The sequence below is a fragment of the Odocoileus virginianus genome, chromosome 34 (genome assembly GCF_023699985.2).
Source record: "Odocoileus virginianus isolate 20LAN1187 ecotype Illinois chromosome 34, Ovbor_1.2, whole genome shotgun sequence".
In the NCBI taxonomy this organism is placed as follows: domain Eukaryota; kingdom Metazoa; phylum Chordata; class Mammalia; order Artiodactyla; family Cervidae; genus Odocoileus; species Odocoileus virginianus.
In genome coordinates this window covers 14,134,303-14,159,837 of record NC_069707.1, presented here as the reverse complement: position 1 = coordinate 14,159,837, position 25,535 = coordinate 14,134,303, and the positions used below count along the sequence as shown (strand labels likewise).

General features: G+C 38.9%; 1 protein-coding gene across 1 annotated transcript in view; it reads right to left on the bottom strand.

Annotated features, from left to right (window-relative positions):
* Window positions 1–25,535, bottom strand: part of SYNE1 (spectrin repeat containing nuclear envelope protein 1) — a 483,739-nt gene that overhangs the window by 30,579 nt on the left and 427,625 nt on the right. The window contains 5 exon segments of the mRNA XM_070461436.1: window positions 1,224–1,361; window positions 1,620–1,802; window positions 5,187–5,337; window positions 6,250–6,437; window positions 17,744–17,906. Coding sequence (XP_070317537.1) covers window positions 1,224–1,361; window positions 1,620–1,802; window positions 5,187–5,337; window positions 6,250–6,437; window positions 17,744–17,906 — 823 coding nt within the window.

Genomic DNA, 25,535 nt, shown 5'->3' with positions numbered 1-25,535 from the left:
GCTATGACCAACCTAGACAGCATATTAAAAAGCAGAGACATTACTTTGCCAACAAAGGTCCGTCTAGTCAAAGTTATGGTTTTTCCAGTTGTCATGTATGGATGTGAGAGTTGGACTATAAAGAAAGCTGAGCACCGAAGAATTGATGCTTTTGAACTGTGGTTGGAGAAGACTCTTGAGAGTCCCTTGGACTGTAAGAAGATTCAACCAGTCAGTCCTAAAGGAGATCAGTCCTGAATATTCATTGGAAGGACTGATGCTAAAGCTGAAACTCCAATACTTTGGCCACTTAATACGAAGAACTGACTCAATGGAAAGACCCTGATGCTGGGAAAGACTGAAGGCAGGAGAAGGGGATGACAGAGGATGAGATGGTTGGATGGGATCATGGAGTCGATGGACATGAGTCTGAGCAAGCTCCAGGAATTGGTGATGGACAGGGAAGCCTGGCGTGCTTCAGTCCACGGGGTTGCAAAGAGTCAGACATGACTGAGCAACTGAACTGAACTGAACTGATATAAAATGTTTACTAGCCACTGGTTTTGAATTATATATGAAACATACCAAATATGCTTAAACATTAATTTGGCACCTAGGAATGCAGTCTGTGTGGAATGAAGTTCCAATATAAGAAAGTTGAACTGGTCTGGATCATGGGAGTCAAACTATATGAAGGTGCTTGAAACCAATCAGAAAAAAAACACCATCAAAAATGAAAATGACAACCTTGCAAATCAAGTTCCTACTTGATTTGTGTATATGTTAAGTGTATATATTAAGGGGAGTTGTATCTCCTGATAATGATTTTTATTTCATTTTTAATATTTTTCTTTTTTCTGTATTTCTTTTCGGTCAAGAAGACCTACATTTTTAAAAAGCAAAGATTCTCATATGTAAAATAGATAACCAATGGGAATTTGCTGTATGTATCAGGGAACTCACACAGGGGCTCTGTTGCAACCTAGAGCGGTGGGATGGGGCGGGAGCTGGGAGGGAGTTTCAAGAGGGAGGGGACACATGTATACCTATGGTTGATTCATGCTGCTATTTAGCATAGAACAACAAAATTCTGTAAAGCAATTATCTTTCAATTAAAAACTAAATAAATTTTTTAAAAAAGAATAGTTCTTTAGTATGTTCTTCACAATAGCACGTATAAATCGTTTCCTCTTCATATTCCCTGCATACCAATTTGAAAAAAAAAATCACTATTATTCTATTACCTTGAGCTGCTTTATTTTAGCTTGCACGTCACACTCGGAGAAGTGCTCAATGTTGGTGAGCTGCAGATCCATCTCCGTCAGCCACACCAGAATGCTGTCCCGGGCCGTCTCGAACTCCTCCCTCTGGCCAATGAAATGCTGGAGAGAAAAGAACATAAGTGAAAAAGCCACAGACTCATGCTGAGACGGAACCACCAATTCCAGCCTCCTCCTGGGAAGTCATTTCCTCAACGAGCAATGAGAACACCGCAATGTTTTACCAAATCAATCACATGCTAGATACCCGTCTTGGCATCCCTGTCTTACAGAGTCACCGAGATTATGTCCTAACGCTGTACTGAATTGGCCCCAGTCTGCCCTCCGGCCGCTAAGCTACAGAGGGGGCGCAGCACAGACCTTGAGTCTGCGCAGGATGGAGGTGACGCGCTTCTGCAGGTTGTCCCATCTCTGGTTGCCTTTGTGAACCATCTGTTTGAGGCTGCCGGCCGCGTCCGTGCGGTTCTCTCTGGCCAGGCGGCGGTACTGCTTGTTGATCAGCTCCAGCTGGGTCAGGCTCTCATGGACCTGTCGCTGGAAAGCCTACAGCCACAAAGAAGCACATCAGCCTGGGAGATCTGAGGAGGCTCTCAGCAAGGGTGTCTGGGCATGGGGTCCTGATGTCAGACAGAATGGGAGGCCAACTCTTCCCTTCAAACAGGAAAAGACACTTTGTAACCAGCGCAAACTTTCCCTTGTTAAAGAAAGCTCATGTTACCCATGTGCCTTAAGAAAGGGAGTTGATCAAACAAAAATACAAAAGAAAATGGCAAACAGTAGTAAATATCTGTATATATACAAATCCACATATGATACACATAAAGAATATGTACATATACATGTAGAACATACACATATTCATAAGATACATACATATAAAATGTACACACATACCTATATATACATATACAAATGGCAACCCACTCCAGTATTCTTGCCTAGAGACTTCCATGGACAGAGGAGCCTGGTGGGCTTCAGTCCATGGGGTCACAAAGAGTTGGACATGACTGAGCGACTATCACACACTCACTCACATATATAATGCACACGACATACATATGTAATATAGCTTTTAAAATAATAGCCTAAAAAAAACTTTCCCATAATGGAAACTGATTACAAAAATATGTTGGTGCTTAGTCACTAAGTCATATCCGACTCCTGCGACCTCATGGACACTGTGCTCCTCTGTCCAGGGGATTTCTCAGGCAAGAATACTGGAGTGGGTTGCCATTTCCTTTTCCCACAGATCCTCCCACCTCAGGGATTAAACCTGTGTTCCTGCATCAGCAAGTGAGTCCTTTACCACCAGGGAAGCCCACAAAAATATGTATGTGTGCTGAAACGTGAGTTTAAAATGTTCCAAGTTTCTGATGTCAATACCGAGAAAAGATTACCTATCATAAAACTGCTTCTTTTATTTATAAAATACGTTATTTCCTAAGAAATCCAGAAATTGCCTCAATTTTGGTGTCCTCTTAAAAAAATAAACTACTTTTTGCAGAATATCTTCTAAATGCAAGCTATTACTGACTTTTAAGAACAACAGCTGAGTAAAACAGAAGTAACCTTACAAAGAAAAATGTGTCATACATGCTCTATTGTTTTTTTTTTTTTGCTGCGCCCACGAATGATTTGGTTTGTATGAAATGTTTTAAAGCTGATGTGGCACCTTATAGAGTATTACAGAGTAGTGTCTATCTACTTTGGAGGTTACCCCCATACACACCTTACAGTTTCTGCAGGTAAAGTACTTCTTTTTCTCTGCAACACAGCCTAACCCTAGCAATAAGAGTCATTTGGCCAAAATAAAATGAAACTTTTACATTTCAAACTTAGGTGTGTGATTTATGACTGACTTTTATTCTGGCATTGGACAGAAAGTTGTGTGACTAATTGAACTGCACTCATCGAAATCCCAAACTTTTGCTTCCTTTGGCTCATCACACTGTTTACATGCTACCAAACTCCTGCCTCTAAGACGGCTTTCCTTCTGAGAGTCATTTTAAGAGCCGTCAACCGAGTAAATCCAACCATCTATTTTATAAAACTTCAAATTATTTCCCCGGAAAAGGAAATACTAACGGAAGTTCAGCTTTTGCCATCACTATAAGTCACACAATATGTTTTCTCACTGAGGTGAAGGTGGGCATGACAGGCGGGGACCCCAGCACACCTAGATCTGTCCCCAGTGTTTGTGCAATTGAACAGGCAAAAATCGCCCTCAAAATTTCATTTTTGTAATTTATTTTCCTCTTAAGAAAATTAACTACAAAAGATAAATAATAAAATCAATCATTATAACTAGCTAGTTGTATGTTGTATAAATAGCATTTATATATATAAATAGCATACATATAATGTATTTATACAGCATTATATGAATAGCTATTTATATAAATAGCATTATAAGCTTAACTATATGGCTAACCTTTGTCATAAAGTCTTGAGTCTAAAATAGCATCATAAAAGATCTTACATAATCTTCTTTGTAGTGGAAGCCGATTATAGAAGGTTTAACCTTTATGAAGCTGTGAGTAAAAAGATGCAGTACAAGAATATTTCCCCTAGCACTGGTTCACACTGGGGTAATCTGAAATCTACTGCAGAGTTTATTGTGGCTTTTACTAGAATTTTACTAAGGAAAAATCTTTCAGATAGGAATTCCCCTCCCCCCCCCACCCCAGGATTTAGTGGAATAGTTATATACAGGTCCATATTCAGGCAGCAGAATAACTCTTATTTATTTCACATAATATTTGAACACTTGTATAGCTTTGTGTAGCTACCCATCTATGACTCCTAGATTTTAAACCCCACAAGAACAAAACCCAAACTTCATATTTACTATAACAGGCCTCAAAAAAAAAAAAAGCCTGGCTAATTGCTATTACAAGGTAAAAATTAATCCAGCTGAATTTGGTTGGATTTTTTAGTCTTATTTTAAAATATCTCAGGGAGCTTGGGGCAGACTCAGCAATCAAGAATGATTTTTGTAAGATAACATGCATTGGAACTGTTCACAGTTATTATATATGAGAATACAACTGCCAATCAATGGACATTGACTGGCAAATAAACTTCAAATTAAAAAATGGTCAACTTTTGGGACCAGTCTTTTAATGAAAATGAGAGGCAGTTGAGAAGCTGGGGTTTCATCCTATCCCAGTGATAGAGCAGACTTGAGACTGCCCAAACAGGCAAGGAACTGGAATCAGTTACTGAATAATTGCCTTCTTGATGAATATGATTATACTGCTGCTATTTTTCTCTATAACTTTGAAAAATCTTGGGGACTCAATGGCACTGTTCCTCATTTATAATTACAGACGGTTTATGATTTAAAATATTTCATCAATTCTGGAGTCAATTCTATTTATCAATGATTAAAAAATAAGAGGATCCTGGTGGGCAACAGTCCATAGGTTCGCAAAGAATTGGACATGACTGAAGCAACCTAGCATGTACACACGCACACGAACACACACATATACATATATATGTATATATACACATATACTCCAGTTAAGTGAAAAAAAAAAAGAAAATATATTGAATACACACACACATATATTTTATAGATGTTATAGTATGGAGTGGCATAATATTTGAGTCTTAGAAGCTTGATTATAAAGAACTGCGAAGTCAAAAGAATGCCAAGATCATTTTTGGGGAATCATAATTCCTGTTTTCTAACAGAGTTTCTCTTCATTACTGCTTTATTTGTAATTCTTGATAATTATAAAGTAAAAACATCCTTTCTATTTTTTGCCTATTACGATGTAATAAGAAAGATAACCAGAAAGTCATCACCTAGCCGTCTGAACAAATAATATGTGGGCGGTTTGTTTGGGTCTTGAGACACCAAAGACCAGCTGGCTACTCTCGTAACAAAATAAAGATGAAATATTTGGCTTTGAAAATCACCTCAAATTTCTTTAGTTCCTCCTTGGCAACTGTATAGAGCACCCCGGAAGAGCTGGGAAAGGCAGCTGTCCTTTCTGAGATCTTGAGCCAATCTTCAAAATGAGAAAAGTCATCCAGAAACTTCTGCCACAATCGCCATGTCTCTTCAATTCTGAGACAGAAAGGAAAGAACAGAATCTGATTGTTTGAGACTGTTTATGCTCCCGAGCCCTGTCTGATGCCTGCAACAGGATTAAGAGTGCCCAAAACAAGCAACTGCTGTGCCAAACAATAACTAACTGTGCCTTGAGCCGAATTTGCCCAGACTGAAAAGGAAACAACTGTTTGAGCTAAAATGAAACAGCTGTGAGTGTGAGTGTGTGTGAGTGTGTGTGTGTGTGTGTGTTTAAACACAAGTCCTGCAGCTCTGGGTTTGGAATGAGTCAAACTGAGTCTGATAAGCACATGGTGTGAACTGTTCTGGGTGTGTGCAAGGAAGTTTAAAAGTGTAACACTCTGCTCTCAGTGCACGCTCATCCCGAGGTTCGCTGGACTACAACTAAGGTTTGAAAATTCACTGAACGTCAAAGTCACCCTCATCAAAATCAACTAATGACGGCAAGACAAATATTAAGCCTTCAGGAGGTCCCCAGAGAGTATGAAGATTCTTCGCCTTAAGTCATTATGGTCACTTTCTAACACATCACTAATTTTTTACCACCTTGAATTTCAAATGGCTTCAAGAGAAGTCCTTTTGTTTTATTATTTCCTTTTTAATGAAAGAAAGTTACTTTTTCACACCATGGATTATGTAACATAATACTTGTTCAGCAAGGGCATATTTTAATTTTTCTGATTATATTTAAACTGTTAGGTCAGGTGTCATTTGGCTTGTTATATTTATAAGTGACCTTTATACCTACTTATGTTTCCAACTGAACGTAGATGACAAGTTTGGGAAACCGAGGCTATCTTTGGGCATTGCGGCCAAAAGGAAATGGTGAACAGCAGATACCCTGGATAAACTTATTTATTGATTTTTTTGTCCTTCCTCTGTTTCAGCTGTGTACACACCCCCACTTACTTGAGCCTCCTTTCCATGGACATGGCACAGATGTTTCTCCACCGGCGGTCCAGGTTTCGCGTAGCCTGCTGGATGGAATCGCACTCGGCGTCTGTAGCGCAGGCATCGCAGTCATGCAGAAGGACCTCACACAGGTTAAGCACGGAGGCCACGCCAGTGCTGTGTTTCTCGATGTCTCTCTGAAGCTCCTGCAGGGAAGGAGATGTGCTTTATTCAAACACTTGTTTACCGACGGGAGAAACCGCGGCTGTATTCACTGACTCAGAAATGGTTAGGCAAAACCTTGACAAGTATTTCATTTCCTTGAATGCATGAAGCTTCTTTAACTTCCTTTATGAAATACTGCAAGCTCAAAAGTATGAGAAAATGAGTCTAGAAATATCTGGGCTATGTGAGCCATGCCAAAATATCAACTGCACAAGTAAGACTACATCAAGTGCAGAGTAAAAATGAGCTTCTTTGGTGATTGAAATATGAATCTTGCCCCAGTTTTTACTTCACAGATATATCACTTCCATTCCAATCCATAGATCAGTCAAAGGAGTACGTGTGCTCCTGTTAAGAGTTGGCACGCACTTTGGTCTCCAAGGATCTGCAAACTGTTTTAAACAGTTAATTCCACCATCATTAAAAGGTACCACGGTTTAAGGGACCTTGGTTTTCTATCATGTATGACAACCATTATCAGCAACTTCTTCAATGATCAAATTTAAATGTAGGACAGAAACAGGAAGATATGAAATATGATGATAATGTTTAATTCTTGTAATATTCTATATTTTAGGACCAGCAATTCCTGTGATAAAGCCCATATAACTGAAAGAGGTTGTGCAAGAGATTTGAAAGGACAGTTTAGTGAAACAGAAATATTTGACAATTTATTTTCTTGTGTCTAGTTTATGAAATCTCCAAAGTTAACTAATGCCACTGTTCTTGCATTCAACAGTAAGCTACAATTTGTGAAGACACTGGGATCTGGTATTAAGGAGAAAAACAGGAATAAGAATCTACATACAAGAATATAAATCCCAGTTACCTCAATAAGTTGAGGAATTATCAAGAGAAAAGTTAGGCAAATTCAAGAACTGTATAAGAGAAAAGGAAAATACTTTGAGGACTTGGATGAATAGGACAAGCAAAACATGGTATCAGTAGGCCTCCTTTTTAATAATGGAATACTCTGAGTAAACTGAGTTAAAAGCTCAACAGAAAAATAATATATATTTTGTTATGCTCTGTGCAGTTAATATGGTAATATAGAAGACTTGATATGGTAGAACTCTGGGCAAATTCATTGCCTTAAACAAGAAAGATAAACATCATCTGTTGAAGGCTGCTTAGGTTGTTTACATGTATTCACTGGTAAACAATGCTGCAATAAACATGGGAGTGGAGATATCTTTTCAAGATAGTGATTTTATTTCCTTCAGATACATACCCAGAAAAGTGGAATTGCTAGAACATACGGTAGATCTAGTTTTACTTTTTTGAGGAACTATACTCTCTTCCATAGTGGCTGCACGAATTTACATTCCCACCAACAGTACATAAGGGTTCCATTTTCTCTAAATCCTTGCCAGTACTTTTTAATCTCTTGTGTTTTGATAACAGCCATCCAACAGGTGTGAGGTGATACCTCACTGTGTTTTTATTTGCATTTCTACCAAGATTAGTGATGTTGAGCATCTTTACATGTACCTGTTGGCAATTTGACTATCTTCTTTTAGAAAATGCTTGTTCAGGTCCTTTGCTCAATTTTAAATTGGATAATTTGTTTGCTCGTTTTGCTATTGCTATTTACTATTGCGTATTGCTATTTGCTATTGAGGTGTATATATGAGTTTCTTGTGCATCTTAGATATTAACTCTTGATCGGATATGTGGTTTGAAAATATTTTCTCTCATTCCTAGGTTGCCTTTGCATTTGGTTGATCATGACTTTTACTGTGCAGAAGCTTCAGAGTTTGATTTAGTCTCACCTGTTTCATTTTTGCTTTTGTTGGTTGAACTTCCAAAAGTCACTGCTAAGACCAATGTTAAGGAGCCTTTTCCCTATATCTTCCTCTGGGTTTCAAGTCTTAAATTTAAGTCTTTAATCCATTCAACTTAATTTGTCTAAGTCGTGTAAGATAGAGGTCCAGTTTAACTCTTTTGAATGTGAATATCCAGTTTTCCCAACACAATTTTTCGAAGAAATTATCTTTTCACCATTGAGAATCCTTATTAGGCAAATATTAGTTGACTGCATATGTGTGGGTTTATTTCTGGGCTCTCTGTTCTGTTCCATTGATCTATGTGTTTGTTTTTATGCCAGTACCATATTTTTTTGATTACAAAAGTTTGGTAATATTAATTTGAAATCCTAAAGTGTGATGCCTCCAGGTTTAGCTCAGGACTACTTTGGTTATTAGGGATCTTTCTTGGTTACAAATGACTTTCAGGATTTTTTTGTTTGTTTTCTATTTCTGTAAAAAGTGCCACTGGAATCTTGACAAGGATTGCATTTAATGTGCTTTGTATGTACATTTTAGCAATATTAATTCTTCCAATCCAAGGGATATCTTCCCATTTGTGTCTTATTCAGTGTCTTTCATTAATATCTTATAGAGTCAGAGTACATTTCTTTTACCTCCTTAGTAGAATTTATTCCTCAAGTATTTCATTGCTTTTGATGTCATTATAAACAGAATTTTTTCTTTATTTTCCAGATACTTCATTGTTAGTGTTCAGAAACACAATGATTTCTGTATGTTGAATTTGTACACTCCAACTTTCCTGAATTTATTAGTTATAAAAGGCTTCTGGTGGAGTCTTCAGGATTTTTCTATATGTAAGACCACGCCACATGCAAACGGAGACAATTTTATACCCTCCTTTCTAATCTGGATGCCTTTTATTTCTTTTCTTGACCAATTTCTCTGACAAGGCCTTCCTGTGTTATGCTGAATGGAACTGGTTAGAGTGGGCACCTTTGTCTTGTTTTCAACCTTTCATCACTGAGTATGATGTTAGCTTTGGGTATGTCACATATGTCCTTTATTATGTTGACGTTCATTCTTTCTATACCCAGTTTGTTGAGAGTTATCATTTGAATTTTGTCAGTGGTTTCTCTGCATCTGTTGTGGTGATTATATGATTTTTATTTCATTTTGACAATGCAGTGTATTATATTTACTGGTTTGCATATGTTGAAACATTCTTGCACTCTAGGAATGAACCCAACTTAATTACAGTGTATAATCTTTTAAGGTGCTGCTGAATTTGGTTTGCCAGTACTTTATTGAGAGTTTTTGCATCTATATTCATCAGGCATATGGGTTGATAGTTTTCATATGGTGTCCTTATCTGGTTTTGGTATCAGAGTAATGCTGGACTCATGAGTTTGAGAGCATTCTCTTCCCTTCAGTTTTTTGAAAAAGTGAGATGAATTGGCTGTAAATGTCTGGTAGATTTCACCGGTGATACCATCTGGTCTTGGACATTTCTTTGTTGGGAGGTTTTTGATTATTGATTCCACTTCTTTTATTCATTATTGATCTGTTCAGATTTTCTATTTCTTCAAGATCCATTCTTGGTAGATTGTATGTTTCTAGGAATTACCCATTTTTTCTAGATTGTCCAATTTGTTGGATTATAATTGCTCATAGTAGTCTTTTATGAGCCTTGGTATTTCTTGTAATGTTTCCATTTTCATTTATAAATTTTTAAATAATCTATTTTGGTCCTCTATCTTATTTTCTTGGTTAATCTAGCTAAAATTTGTTGTCAATTTTGTTTATAGTATCAGAGAACCAACTCAGTTTTGTTAATCTCTTCTATTGTTTCCTTATTCTCTATTTCATTATTTCTGATATAGTCTTTATTATTTCTTCTTTTCTGTCAAATTTGGGCTTAGTTTTTGTTTATTTTATTTTATTTTTTAGTAGTTCCTTGAGTTGAATTAGGTTGTTTATTTGAGATCTTTATTTTTTCTTAATATAGGTTTTTATCTCTAAAAACTTTTCTCCTAGAACTGCTTATGCTATATCCCTTAAGTTTTGGTATGTTGTGTTTCCTTTCTTGTTCATCTCCAGATATTTTAAATTTCTCTTTGATTTCTTCTTTGATACACTGGTTGTTTAAGAGTGTGTTGTTTAATTTCCATGTATTTGTCAATTTTCTTTCTTCCTCTTATTAATTTTTTAATTAATTAATTTATTTTAATTGGAGGCTAATTACTTTACAATATTGTGGTGGTTTTTGCCATACATCAACCCGAACGAGCCATGGATGTCTAATCTCATATTGTGGTTGGAAAAGATACTTGATGTAATTTACACTTCCTTGAATTTATTGAGACTTGCTTTGTGGTCTAACATATAATCTATCCTGGAATATGTTCCAGGCTCTGAGGTTAGGGTGGGGCAGAGTGTGCTACTTATTGGGCCCTACAATCACCTCTGATTGTATGAGGTCACAAGCTATATTTACTGGCAGGGCAGTGCTACTGGTTGGACTCGTGACTGTGCAGGGCTATAGGTTGGTCTCTGCAATTGCTCTTGATGGGGTCTCAGCCTATGCTCTGTGATCATGCATAGCTGCAGCCTTGGAGTTGGGTAGGGCCATAAACAAGGCTTTGCCATCAGGTAGGCCATTGGCTGTGCTCCCATGTTGGGCAAGATTACTGGCCAGACTCTCTGATTAAGAGAGCCCTCCAGCTGAATCCCACAGTGAGTGGGTCTAGGGATTGTGCTTCATGGTCAAGCTGGGTTGTTGTCTAGGCTTTCCTGTTGGGTGGGCCCACAGTCTAGGCTTCAGGCTGTGTTGAGTAAGCAGACAAGGCCCTCAGATGGACTCCACCACTGAGTTGGGGCTGTAGGTTGGACAGAGGCTGTCCAGGGTCACTGTTCAGGCTCCCTGGCTATGCAAGGCCAGAGGCTATGCCCGCAGTTGGTACGGCTACTGGCTTGGCTTCCTGCCCAAGCAGGCTGTTGGATGGGCTCCATGGCTGCCTGGGTTCTCTGGCCAGGCTTCCTGGTGGGGTCGGGTGGAGACAGTGCTCAGCTGTTGGGCGGGGCCGGGCATCTGCCTCTCTGTGCAGGCCGAGAAAGATCAAGGCCAGTTGTCTGGGGACCCAAATCAGGCAGAGTTGCCAAGTGAGTCTGTAGGCTAGACAGGGCCACTGGCTGGGCTCTGCTGATGAGCAGAGGTGCTGGCTAGGATCTCTCCTTGGGTGCAGCTGCAAAGAGGAATGCAGTTCCACCAAGACCTGAGTGTGGGTGCTCTAAGCCCCAACGCTGTCTCCATCTTATCAGATCCCCTGCAGATGAACCCTACAGATTTCCTATGAAGTGAGACCCCACTGGGCCTCCTGGGAAGCATCACACAATTCTGAGGAAGCTGGATGTCCATCGTGGCTTTTCTTTTCCCACTGGAGAAACCACAGGCCTGGGGGGTCCCCTTGGTACAGGGCTCTGCCAGCCTGGGGAGGGTGACGGGGGCAGAGTACAGCCACTCCTGTCATCTTCTAACGTGGGGTGTCTCAGTCTCTGTGGTCCAGGGGGTGCCGCAGCCTCCCCCTGGGTTCTGGGGTTCTCACAGTAGTGCTCTGTCTGTGGATGGTTGCGTGTTGGTCTTCTTGTGACGGGGACTTGAGTCAGGAATGGCTTAGGCCACCATATTGATGACATCACTCCTCTACATGTTTTTCAGTCTATCTCAGAGCAGAGACTCAAGAGTGGAAACCACGGTGGGAACCAGCTCTGGTGTGTGAAACCCAGACTCTGACACATGGCTGGAGGCCCAGCGTTGACACCTCTGATCGACCCAGTCATGGGGGCCATCCACAGTTTGGTGAGATTTACTTCCAGGTGCCTGGCCAGGTTCCCACAGTAACTATTGGAGAAACGTCTCCTTGTGCTTCTGCTCAAAAGTTTTTGTTCAAATCAACATTAAAAAATAAAGCTTGAGGGATTTTATAATTAAACACAGATCACAATTTTAGTCTCAGCTTTAACTTCCATTGATAATGGTCTCCATTGCCCCAGTGTCTCCGGAATCATTATTTTTCATTTATAACACAGAGAAATTTGACAAAAAATCCTCTGAAGCCACCTCAAGTCTCTATATATTTCTGCCCAATTAAATTTGTAAGAATGAAGTACATTGGCAAGACAGACATATAGAAACTCCATATAGGGCAATGGAAGAAAATATATTTCTTATCAATTTAATCTGTCCATTTAAATATTTGTCAGAATTTTTCCCTTTGGAGACAGATTACTTTTTCTGTTTTTTTAAAGCATGGGTCCAATATGCTATAATTTAAAAAAAAAATCTATGGTCAAATATTTTCCATAAAGGATAGTAGTAAATATGATATGATTAAAGTAAAATCTGCTAAGCACCCACTTTGTGCTGGACACTGTGCTAAATGCTTTTCTTGCTAACTTCTGTAATAACACTGTGAGTCATGTACTCCGATTCTTAGCATTCTATATGTAAGGAAGTTGAGGGTTAAAAGAGTTCATTGCTTTGCTCCAAGTCACATAAAAAAGTGGTGAGGCCAATATTTGAATCTAGAAATCTTTACTTTTAACTGTTAGTGTATAGTTAATCTTTTTGCCTTTAAACTTCAAAAGTCTATGTGAACATTTATTAATATATTAAAAACCTACTGATCTTTTAATTAAGTAATGCCCTTTTCACATCAGATTCTTCACCAGAAACATGAAGAATCTCTTGTAGCTCAGTTTTCTGGTTTTTACTTCTGTTTTTCTAAGTAACATGTTTATATTAGTATTTCTTGATTTTTAAATGTTAAACATTATCAGTGCGTCTAGAGTAGGGAAGGAATAAACTTCTACATGACTCACCAGGCTCCAATTATTGGTTTAGCACCTCTTACAGCTAAAGCAATAATCATTTCTTTGCAAGATTACAGTTCTTTAATATTTTTCACACTTGATCTACAAAATATGCTATGGTTATATTTCTTTTCTTACACAACGTTTTGTTTTCTGAAATCAATAGTTCTCCATTTCTCTCTCTCTCTCCCTTGCTCTCTTTTTCTCTTTAGAATCTGTATTGCTAATTTGTATTGTATTCTTTCTCTCATGGTGCTAACAAAGCTCCTTCCAAGAACTCCTTTCTATTATGGTGCTAATAAAGCTCCTTCCAAGAACTCCCAGTTGCCAGGGGGAAGGATGGGAAGATGGTAGGGAGTTTGGGATGGACATGTACTTACTACTATATTTAAAATGGGTAACCAACAAGGACCTACTGATAGCACAGGAAACTCTGCTCAATATCATGCGGCAGCTTGGATGGGAGAGGAGTTTGGGGGAGAATGAATACATGTATGTATAAGTATTGCTGAGTCCCTTTGCTGTTCACCTGAAACTATCACATTGTTAATCAGCTACATCCCAATACAAAATAATTAAAAAAAGAAAAAAGAAAAAAAGCTCCTTCCAGTATGGTCAAGCGCATCAGGTCCCTGAGGTTCAGCTGTTTTCTTCCTTGGAGACGTCCCTTTTGGGGCGCCCAGACTCCCTACTCCTGTCTGGACAGGTTCTTGCTAGATGACAGAATGACTGTCATCTGGGACTTTCCTTTACCATCATCCTGGGGACTTCCTTCTTTCTCTCCTGAATATCATTTTTGCTCTCATTTCACTATACATAGAATAGCTTTCATTAGATTCTTGTGAATGTATGCAGAGAAGATTAACTATTTTATACACTAAGTGGCAGATGTAATATTCTAAATCATAAACAACCTTCTAACTTTTAGAAGGCATTCTGCCATTGTATACTAGATGCCATCATGGTTTTGAAGAAATCAAACTTTTTCATCTTGGAAACCTTAAAATCTCTTTATCCACCGTCTTCTGAAATTTCATAATAGCTTTGCTTTGTGTTAATTTTCTGGGGGTGCCTGTAGGGTTTGTGCTCTACACGTGTTTAATTTTCATTTTGGGAATTTCTTTCCTGCATTACTCCTTTGATCATTTCTTCCTTTCCACTTTATTTTGGAGAGGGAGAGGGCTTTTTATACCATAACTGAATTGGATTTTGAAACTCTTGCATGAATCCTGGCTGCAGGATTAGCCGAGCTAGTGACATCGTGGGAAGGGATGCAGTGTGGTGGAGTCAGACCATTTGGTATAGAGCCTTCCACATATTCCCTTTATTTTTTTTTTAATTTTTACTATTTTTTTTCTCATTTATTCTTATTAGTTGGAGGCTAATCACTTTACAATATTGTAGTGGTTTCTGCCATACATTGACATGAATTAGCCATGGATTTACATGCGTTCCCCATCCCGATCCCCCCTCCCGCCTCCCACTCCATCCCATCCCTCTGGGTCTTCCCAGTGCACCAGCCCTGAGCACCCGTCTCATGCATCCAACCTGGGCTGGTGATCTGTTTCACCCTTGATAGTATACTTGTTTCAATGCTACTCTCTTGGAACATCCCACCCTCGCCTTCTCCCACCGAGTCTTAAAGTCTGTTCTGTACATGTCTGTGTCTCTTTTTCTGTTTTGCATATAAGGTTATCGTTACCATCTTTTTAAGTTCCATATATATGCGTTAGTATACTGTATTGGTCTTTATCTTTCTGGCTTACTTCACTCTGTATAATGGGCTCCAGTTTCATCCATCTCATTAGAACTGATTCAAATGAATTATTTTTAAAGGCTGATATTATTCCCTCTATTTTTAATAGAGTGGTTCAAGCACCGATGGTGTCCTGTATTATCAAATTAAAGGTCCCTCTGGTTTGCCTGACTAGCTGGGCTTAGGCGGAATCTGCTCACTGAACCACTCCTTTTTCTGACCTTCAAGCAATCTTCCCTTTAAAGCCCTGCAGACTTGATAGTTCCACTTCCTGAGTGAGACTTTTGGGAACGCCGTCTGCAGCAGGAAGCAGCTGTCTTCCTCCTCCATTCTGCTAGCACCATCGCTGTTTATCTACTATCCACCTTCCAAATTCTCTTGGATGTCTGTCAGCGCTATCATCTTCTTTTCTGTTCTTTTTGAGGTTGTGGGTTTTGACCTTTTATCCCCTTTACTATCATTTTATTGGAGTTTTAGTAACAGGTAGAACTGTAAATGTATATCATCAATTTACTATTTTTAACTAGATACTGTTTTGGTTTTCTTACATTTGCTAAATCACAATAGTGGCCATTAGCATTTCAACTCTTATCACTTGTCCATATCATTACCACGTTCTCCAGGAAAATATGGGAAACATGAGGCAAACCACAACCCCCAGAGTTACTTATCAGAGTCCTTTAGAGGGTTTTAATCTTACAAAAAGTGAAAAATATCCTGCTAACAATTTCTTACAAAAGAAATGTTAATTTAAATATCAAAGTAACCCCAGATCCTAAAAACTGTATTTTAATATCTGTTCTCTTTGATTTAAATAGTTTATAAAGTACGTAAAACATTTCATAGGACTGAAGAAATAGGTCTGTTTATACATTTTGTAAAATTAAGGAACTTGAATAAAATGGCTTAATGTAATGGAAATAACCGAGATCAGTAGAATTTTCAAAGATAATTTAAAAGCATGAAATAGCAATATATCTTATGGGGGAATGTATGGCGCTGATTACTGACAGCTGGAATCTAGCATGCTGAATAAGAATCTGCAAGGAGAGTGGGAAGTGAAAATCACTTCTGCATGTATTTTTCAGGGTCACTCTCTTTTGCTTTGTTGGGTTGGGTATGGTGCTGTGTTTGCTACACATGTGAAAGTGACATTATAGTCTGTGGTCTGTAGGTCATGCAATCCTCCTTGCAAAACTAAATTATTTAGACTCTAGAAACTAGATAAGTATGCACTGTGATCTCTCTCAAAAACACTGTGTGCAGAACACAGAAAAGGGCTCCTAAGACTATGGCTGTGGGTTCAGTTCAGTTCAGTTCAGTTCAGTCGCTTAGTCGTGTACGACTCTTTGCGACCCCATGAATTGCAGCACGCCAGGCCTCTCTGTCCATCACCAACTCCCGGAGTTTACTCAAACTCATGCCCATCGAGTTGGTGATGTCATCCAGCCATCTCATCCTCTGTCGCCCCCTTCTCCTCCTGCCCCCAATCCCTCCCAGCATCACGGTCTTTTCTAATGAGTCAGCACTTCGCATGAGGTGGCCAAAGTACTGGAGTTTCAGCTTCAGCATCAGTCCTTCCAATGAACACCCAGGACTTATCTCCTTCAGGATAGACTGGTTGGATCTCCTTGCAGTCCAAGGGACTCTCAAGAGTCTTCTCCAACATCATAGTTCAAAAGCATCAATTTTTCGGCACTCAGCTTTCTTCACAGTCCAACTCTCACATCCACACATGACCACTGGAAAAACCATAGCCTTGACCAGATGGACCTTTGTTGGCAAAGTAATGTCTCTGCTTTTTAATATGCTATCTAGGTTGGTCATAACTTTCCTTCCAAGGAGTAAGCATCTTTTAATTTCATGGCTGCAGTCACCATCCACAGTGATTTTGAAGCCCAAAAAATGAAGTCTGACACTGTTTCCACTGTCTCCCCATTTATTTCCCATGAGGTGATAGGACCAGATGCCATGATCTCAGTTTTCTGAATGTTAAGCTTTAAGCCAACTCTTTCACCTTCATCAAGAGTCTTTTTAGTTCCTCTTCACTTTCTGCCATAAGGGTGGTGTCATCTGCATATCTGAGGTTATTTATATTTCTCCTGGCAATCTTGATTCTAGCTTGTGCTTCTTCCAGCCCAGTGTTTCTCATGATGTACTCTGCATATATGTTAAATAAGCAGGGTGACAATATACAGCCTTGACGTACTCCTTTTCCTATTTGGAACCAGTCTGTTGTTCCATGTCCAGTTCTAACTGTTGCTTCCTGACCTGCATACAGGTTTCTCAAGAGGCAGGTCAAGTGGTCTGGTATTCCCATCTCTTTCAGAATTTTCCACAGTTTATTGTGATCCACACAGTCAAAGGCTTTCGCATGGTCAATAAAGCAGAAATAGATGTTTGACTCACAAATAAATAAATAAATAAATAAATAAAACTGCTAGCACTCAACCCAAGCTTCCATCTTAGGATGGCTTCTTGGAGGACCCATGACATTAACCTGATGATGGCAGATCTATTTAAGAGTCAACTTTGTGAGGACTTCCCTGGTATTTTAAAGGCTAAAACTCTGTGTGCAGGGGCACCTGGCTTCAATCTCTGGTCAGGGAACTAGATCCCACATTCTACAACTAAAGGTTCCACATGCTGCAATTAAGACCCAGCACAAGTAAATAAATAAATATTTTTTTAAAAAGAGTCAACTCTGTGAGGACATGAAACGTATTTGCTCCAAACACCTGTTTAGCCAGTGCCTCCCCTTTCTCACCAATCCTGCCCAGCTTCCTCCAGATTTCACATCCCAATTCACCATCTCACACTCATGTCTCTATTCTGCCCAGGAGGACCAGTTTTCAAGAATCTATTGATTCTTTCCTTCTGTTTTACACTTTACCTGCTGCTCATTAAGCTTTTTCTGTATTTCTTCTGAGTCACAGGAATCGTAGACGATGGGCTTGGCCAGCTCTGACTCGATGTGGGCTAACCACGTCCTCAGGCTGCTCATGTTCTTATCCAGCTGCTGCACCGCAACCAGAGTCTCCTTCAGCTTCTTTACCCTGCAGGCAGAAAAGGAGGGACGTCAACTTCAGGGAGAAGATTCCCTCGTGAGCAGAAGCCAGCGCTGGGTCTAAACGCAGAGTCCAGCCTGGTTCAGCCACCCACTGTCTGTGTGACTGCGGGTGGTGGCATAGCCCTCCTGTGTCTCTATCTCCTCATCTGTAAAATAGAGAAGTAACAGTATTTATGAGATTCAAATTAGGTGAATAACGAAGGTGTCAGTACATGGGAAACATTAAAAAGAGTATCAGCCACGGTTATCCTCAACACAGCTATCATGATTTAAGTGATAGAAACCTCCTGGTTGTCACAGAAATTGTGACTTCATAAATAATATAATCTATACAACATACTCTCACAAATAATATAATGTATACTTCTACCAAGAGAGAAAAGGAAATATTGCCAAAGATTTGTCACTAAACAGATCACATATCCATGGTTCTGATCACTTCAGCTCCACTGGGATGTTTCAGCAGCACTGTAGCAGAAACTGAGTTCAACGAAGAAAGTTACCACATGCACTTATGCGATTTGAGTTTTCATGATGCCAGATCATGTCAAAGGTAAGTAAGGACATATTGGATTGTCAAGGGGCAGAAGGCAGGTGTCAGACCTACTGTTATCCAGTCTTCCACTTGCAGAGCCTAATTCGGTACGTAATTCACTATGGCGGTGACGGCATTCATGCTCAATTGTGTCTGACTCTTTGTGACCCCTTGGACTGTAGCCCAGCAGGCCCCTCTGTCCATGGAATTTTCCAGGCAAGAATACTGGAGTGGGTTGCCACTTCCTACTCCAGGGGATATTCCCAACTCAAGGATTGAACCCGATTCTTTTTATCTCCTACATTGGCAGGAGGATTCTTTATGGCTTTGCCATGGGAAGCCCAGTATTCACTGCATGGCATGCATAAAAACAACAATAACAAATGCTGTTTTTCCATTCTTTCTGGAAGGAGTAAAAACTCATTTCTTTAAGACTGCCATTTCTCTAACAATAACGTGTGAACACTTTAGAAGTAAGATGCCAGAAAGACAAAATAAATGATTTGATTATTTTCTTAATGAAATGTACAATCTGATCAGAAATCTGGCATGGAAACAATGAAATATAACAATATGATAAGAGCTAAACTAAAGAAATGAACCAAGTTTCTGGCTAATAATTAAGGAGTGATCAATTCTGTCTTGCCACGTTCAGTAATTATTCATTCATTCACCACTTGTTCATTTCTTTATTCCTCCTACAAACATGTATAGTGCTAGGTAAACAGTGACAACTAAAGTTTCATCCTTGCCTTTGAGGAGCTTAGACTTTGATGAAAAAGAGAAAATGAAGAGATGATATGTGAGCTGCATCTTGAGAGGCAGATACAAGCCAAGCAGAATGTTTCTGGCTTCCGAAACATGAAGAAGAAAAGTTGAGATTCTGAAGGTGAAGAATCACAGCACCCAGGAGATTAGGGGTGGAAGAATGGGGAAGAGAAGCGGAAAAGAGATGAGACGTGTTAAGATACAAGACTGATGGGTGATGTATAGAACAGACTTTGGAACTCTGTGGGAGAAGGCGAGGGTGGGATATTCTGAGAGAATAGCATTGAAACAAGTATACTATCAAAGGTGAAACAGATCAGCAGCCCAGGTTGGATGCATGAGACAAGTGCTCAGAGCTGGTGCACCAGGAAGACCCAGAGGGATGGGATGGGGAGGGAGGTGGGAGGGGGGATGGGGAGGGAGGTGGGAGGGGGGATCGGGATGGGGAACATATGTAGATCCATGGCTGATTCATGTCAATGTATGGCAAAAACCACTACAATATTGCAAAGTAATTAGCCTCCAGCTAATAAAAATAAATGAAAAAAAAAAAAAAAAAGACTGATGAGTGGATGGGAGTAAAATTATAAAGCTCCCACAGTGACATGATAATGAATTTGTCTGTAGTTTTAAAGATTAATAAGAACTTTTTCCAAGATCTATTTGTGGAGGAATGTTAAGATTGGTTCTGATTTTGAATGCAGAAGTTTGAGGCAAGGCGGTTCTAAGAGTCCGTTTAAGAAGTAAATAGAATAGTTCAAGCGGTTTACATCAAAAGCCTACTTTCAAACAGTGGGGTTAGAGGCAAGGACTGGATTGCTAAATTCACAAATCAATGATGTGAGACAGAAGGAGCTAGAAATGACATTTTTTCCAATTGAATGTTTAGATGGATGCTGCTACCTTAGAGGATACATGATGAGGAGCAAGCTCTAGGGATTAATGGGGCACAAAGTTTAGGATATGATGAGTCTGAAGGATCAGCTAGACATGTATGGAAATAATAATTCTTAGGTCCAGAAAAGATGACAGAGTGTATTGCATTGATTTATATACTGTGGCATAGAGTTGAAGCCTAATGAAATGTGTTTTATTCTGAAAGTGGATGGACTAAGAAGAAAGAACTTTAAAAGGTTAAAGGAGGGGGAATCATAGGTGAAGAAAAAATAATTAGAAAGGAAGGAGGTGAAGCAGGTAAGTTTAGCATAAAACTAAAGGCGGGAAAAGTTTCAAGAAAGAACTTGTGGACCAGGGAATAAGACTGATGGTATTTAAGGGTACAAACTTGTCATGAGCAGTAATAAGCCACACGGATTGAATGCATAGTAAAATGAAGATAAAGAACAAGAGCGTACTATAATTTCATACTGTGATAAATATTGCTACAATGACCACCACATTATAAATTATTGATGTATCAAAGTAATGTTGTACACCTTAGAATTACACAATGCTATATATTAAGTACATTCAATTAGAAATAATTTTTAAGTCATGTCATATATATGTGCAAGTGAATCACTTTACACTTGAAACTAACATAATATTGTAAATTTACTAATTAAAAAACAAAAAGCAGTATCAGGCCATGGTTATCAGGTGTCTAGAAACCTGGCGTGCCACAGTAAAGTGATCTTAAAAGATGAGAAATATTTATTAGTGTGCAGGTTAATGTCTGCATTTTTCCAAATTTTATGTTATACAAGCTAGCTACAAAATTACTTTAGAGTCACTAAAAGTTATCTTAAAATTAAAAAAAAGAAAGAAAAAAATTAAAAAAAGAAAGTGTTGGTCAGGAAATGATCTAAATGCCCTCTTCATTAGAGTTCACCTGGTTTCCCTCATGAAAGTGCAGCTCCTTAGACCCCAAAACTGTCCTATGGAGCCAGAACCTCAGGGAATGTGGCCAGGGAATTTCCATTTTTAAGAAGCAAGACTTAGGTGTGCTAAATTGTGGAACCACAGGTCTGCTTAGTCAAAGGCAGAGCAGGACATCATAATGAGGCCTAAAAAGAACCATCGGAAGCAGTCTGCTGACCCCAAGTGAGTAGTTTAGCAAACACCATGGAAATAGAACGCAGGTGGCATTTGGCTTCAGAAACATGCTTATGATAAAAGGGGATTGTTAATTATTTTAAGAAAGCAGGCAGGGAAGTTGAGTAAATATGGCACAAAACAGGTAGAATTATCTGGCTAAAAGAAAAAATTTATTTTTTGTTCTGTTTAATGCAGTTGAAAGTTTGGAATCACTTTAGAGTGTTTCTAGGCAGAGAAAAAGGAACTCATGAGATAAGAGCCGAAGACAGAAGAAAAAGGCAGGAAATGATACATGAATATAGATGACGGAGCAAGGATGCACAGGAGGCAGGGTCAAGGGTACAAGAGCATGGATAGATAAGTAAGTTTTGAAAGGAATTTCCCAGTGAGGGCAGAGTGTGAGCAGGAGTTTGGGAGGGACACAGATAGGACTTTTCAACTCTGTGAATATCAAGTAATAGCAGCAAAAAACCATTATTGAGTCCCTGTTGATGGCCTGACATGGCTGCATGTACATACACAGAATGCTCTGAAAAGAAAGGGGATGGGGAAGAAGAGCACATGATCAATGATTTCTGATGCAGCCCTTATTTGAAATTCAATTTTGCTTTTAAACCATAAGCTTTTAAAAAATACATTGTAGGCTTTTTTGTTCAGGAAATGTAGTCACCTAACTGACACTGCTTGTAATAGAAACAAATGACATATAAGCAAAATACTTCCATTTCCAAGGTGTCAATCTGGCTCGACTAAAGAAGTATCTGCTTGGAAAAAATGTCAAGAGTAGTATGTCTTTTAAAACTCTAGAGATGTGATAGGGATTTCTCTGGCAGTACAGTGGTTAAGACTCTTGATTCCACTGTAGGGGCCACAAATTCGATCTCTGGTTGGGAAGCTAAGATGCCGCATGCCGAGCAGAAAAAAGAAACAGCAGCAAGAACAACTCTAGGGGTGTGGTATATTTCAGGTAGGTATCTGCAGGAGAAACGTTCTCCCCACCTCCTCGCTCCCATAACTCCCCAGATAACTCTGATAGGCTTCTCTGGTCAGGAGCCACCTTTCTGAAGAAACTGTCTCATAACCAAACTGTTGAGAATTTTTATTCATTTTTAATTGCTTAAAATAGATACCATCACTTCTGTTACATTTTCTGTAAATCAATGTTTCTCTGCAAATGAAAATCTAGTCATGACACCTTCACTTTTCCTTTTTGAATGCTTAAAAGGATTTTCACTATGCTCAGTTCTTCATAGTATCTATATTTTATTAATTATAATAAATATAATAAATATAATAAATGTTTATATAATAATATAATAAATGTTTGAATAACATTTCTAGTGTGTAAAGGCATGCTAAGGTGTGTTATCTTACTTTTTTTTAATTTTAATTTTTTTAAAACTATTTTTACTTTAAACTTTTTTTAAACATGTTTTTAAACTTTTTATTTTTTTAAATGTGTATTTAAAAATTATGTTAATATTCTGCAATATATTCAATTGATACGGAACAGAAAACATGCATTACAATATATTTCTCATGACTTGTAATTCCATTCAAGATAAGACTCCTCTAATTAGCTTTCTAAGTATAATTTGTACCTGTCTTGAGGGCATGTGAAAACATTAGCCTAGAACAATAATTCCAAGGACTTTTACACACAACCAACTCACATTTCTCTCACATGTCAGACAAAATCCACTTGAAGGTCAGTCAGAGAAGCTACTGGGTATGAAGTTCAGGGTGCATATCCTACCAACGATGATCATGGCACGGGCTTCGGCTTTAACATGACCTTGGCCATCCTGCCTCAGTGTCCCACATGGAAAGGACAGTCTACAATCAATAAAGCCACTGGAATAGGACTGAAGAGTGGCCCACTGACCTGAGATGTCTGTCCTGGTTTTAACCCCGTTAAGAATGTCCTCTCAGCTTCCTGTCTGGACCAGCTTCCTGGACTAGCTTCCTGTCTTCAGATCTGGTGGGATGTGAATGCTGACCATGCTTTGGGATGGGGCTTTACAGTAAACTTACAAAAGTATCGGGCTTTTGTGTGGAGCTAAAGGCTTCGAGGGTACCTCACTCTGTGCCTACTTCCTTCTTACTCTTGTCCAAACTCTCTGGTGTTATTTATGCTCATGTTCTTCCTTCCCATGGGAAATTCCCTGGAAAGCTAGAACTGTGAATTTCCACTTTGAGTTTTCTCTTTCCATTTTTGGCTGCCATACTAAGCTCAGTACCTTGTACAAAGCTGGGTTCTATTTAAATATCTACTTTCCCTGATGGCTCAGAGGGTAAAGAATCTGCCTGGAATGCAGGAAGACACAGGATATGCAATTTCAATCTTTGAGTCAGGAAGATCCCCTGGAGAAGGAAATGGCAACCCATTCTAGTGTTCTTGCCTGAAAAATTCCATGGACAGAGGAGTCTGGTGGGCTACTGTCTAACCGGTCACAAAGAGTTGGCCACGACTGAGTGACTAAGCAAGCAAGCAAACATTAATAATTGGTATTCTTACAAAAATATTTTTATTTTGTTAACATATTTTAATTTATTTGACATTAAATGTATACTTAAATTTTCTTCTAGATCATTTGCTAATGATATATTTGTTAAGGACAAAAATTAATTGATTTTCTTGGTTCAAAATTCACTTACAAAAATGATCCAGGACACAAAGGGCTATGAATAAACACTGTTCCACCAGATATTGTCTACAGTAGCCAAATAATTTACAGATCAGTAATCCTGTATAGTACTGAAGGAGTTCCAGTAGTCAGAGCAGTTAGTGCAATATGTCAAGGGCATCGTGACATGGAAATGCTTGTTCATATAGTCCATTAAGGACAAGTTCCTCTTTCAAATGAATGTGTAAATCTTAGTAAAGTCAGGGAGGGTGAACGCTTTAGTGGTTCTCCCTTCCCATTTTTCAAAAAGTGCACTTTACCACAAATAGCAAAATACAATGTATGTTAAGTGTTGGGCGGGAGGGTGTTGATATAAGCTAAGAGGAGGTGGGGGATAAAGTCCCCATACATCACCCTTGAGCTATTAAATTTGATATTGGTGGGACAGGGATCATTCTTCTCTCAGAGAAATGTCCCACTTAAGTTTTTTTTCATTATTTCTTTAAAGGCAACTTTGAAGTGTCAACAATAGTTTTATTTATCTATCATTGTAAGAAGTTTGAGCAACATTCTTTTTGGTAGCATCCAGGATTATAATTCAAATTAAGTGTTTACAGATGTCACTTGTCCGGGTAAGTTTAGCAAACCTGGTCTATCTGTAAGTCCCTACACCTGGTTCCTCTTTCAGAGTCTCCTGTGCTTCCCGAGTATTTGATCTTTCTTGAGAAGGGCTCTAATACTAATTCCAGTTGTACGGCTTCTTAATATTGCCACATGAATATACACATATATGCATATATACATACACATTTCATATATACCTCACTACTTTCCTTCAGACAAGTTTAGTAGATACATAAACCAAAACAAACAAACAAACAAAATTCATGTGCTCAATATATCAGAACGAAAGGTACCATTAATAATTCTATTCACCAACAGGGGTTTATTCAGGGGATGCTATGGTACAAAAAAATATGTTGAAAAATAAAGTGAAAATTCCTGATGTAATGCTATTCTAACTGAATAAAAATCATTAAGTAAATATCTGCATTATGCACTACATTACCATTTTAGACATGTACTTCCCCATTTGCACATATGTTTGAAAACCTTTATATTAGTCAGTGACCAAAACCTACTGACATACCTAAAGAGAAACAACTTTCTCTCATACACACGACCCTCCAGGCTGCTGAAACATGAGAGATTTTCTAATTTCATAAAGGGAACACTTTCGGTTACAAAAGTGTTAACTGGCCATGTCTGAACTTCAGTTTCAGCAGCAGCCTGTCCTTTAAATAACAGACGACGGCCTGACAGGATCTTTCCACTGGACCTCTTTTCTGAATCCCTTCCTGTGTCTCAGACTCCCTACTGTAACCATACCCCTCATGTGACGATTCCAGTCCGGAGACAACTGGATCCTGAGCCATAACAAAGCCCATTAACCTTTCCATCTAGCTTCACAGGCCAGTTAGAGGGACAAGAAAAACCGACAAATAACTCTTAGGAGTCCATGGCCAACAACCTCCTAACACCAGTCATCCCCACTTAACACTGGCAAAACCAATTATGGATTAAGGCTCCAGCATCCATCCTATCACCCCCACGTAACAAGAAAGCTATGCCCACGGGAAGAAACTCA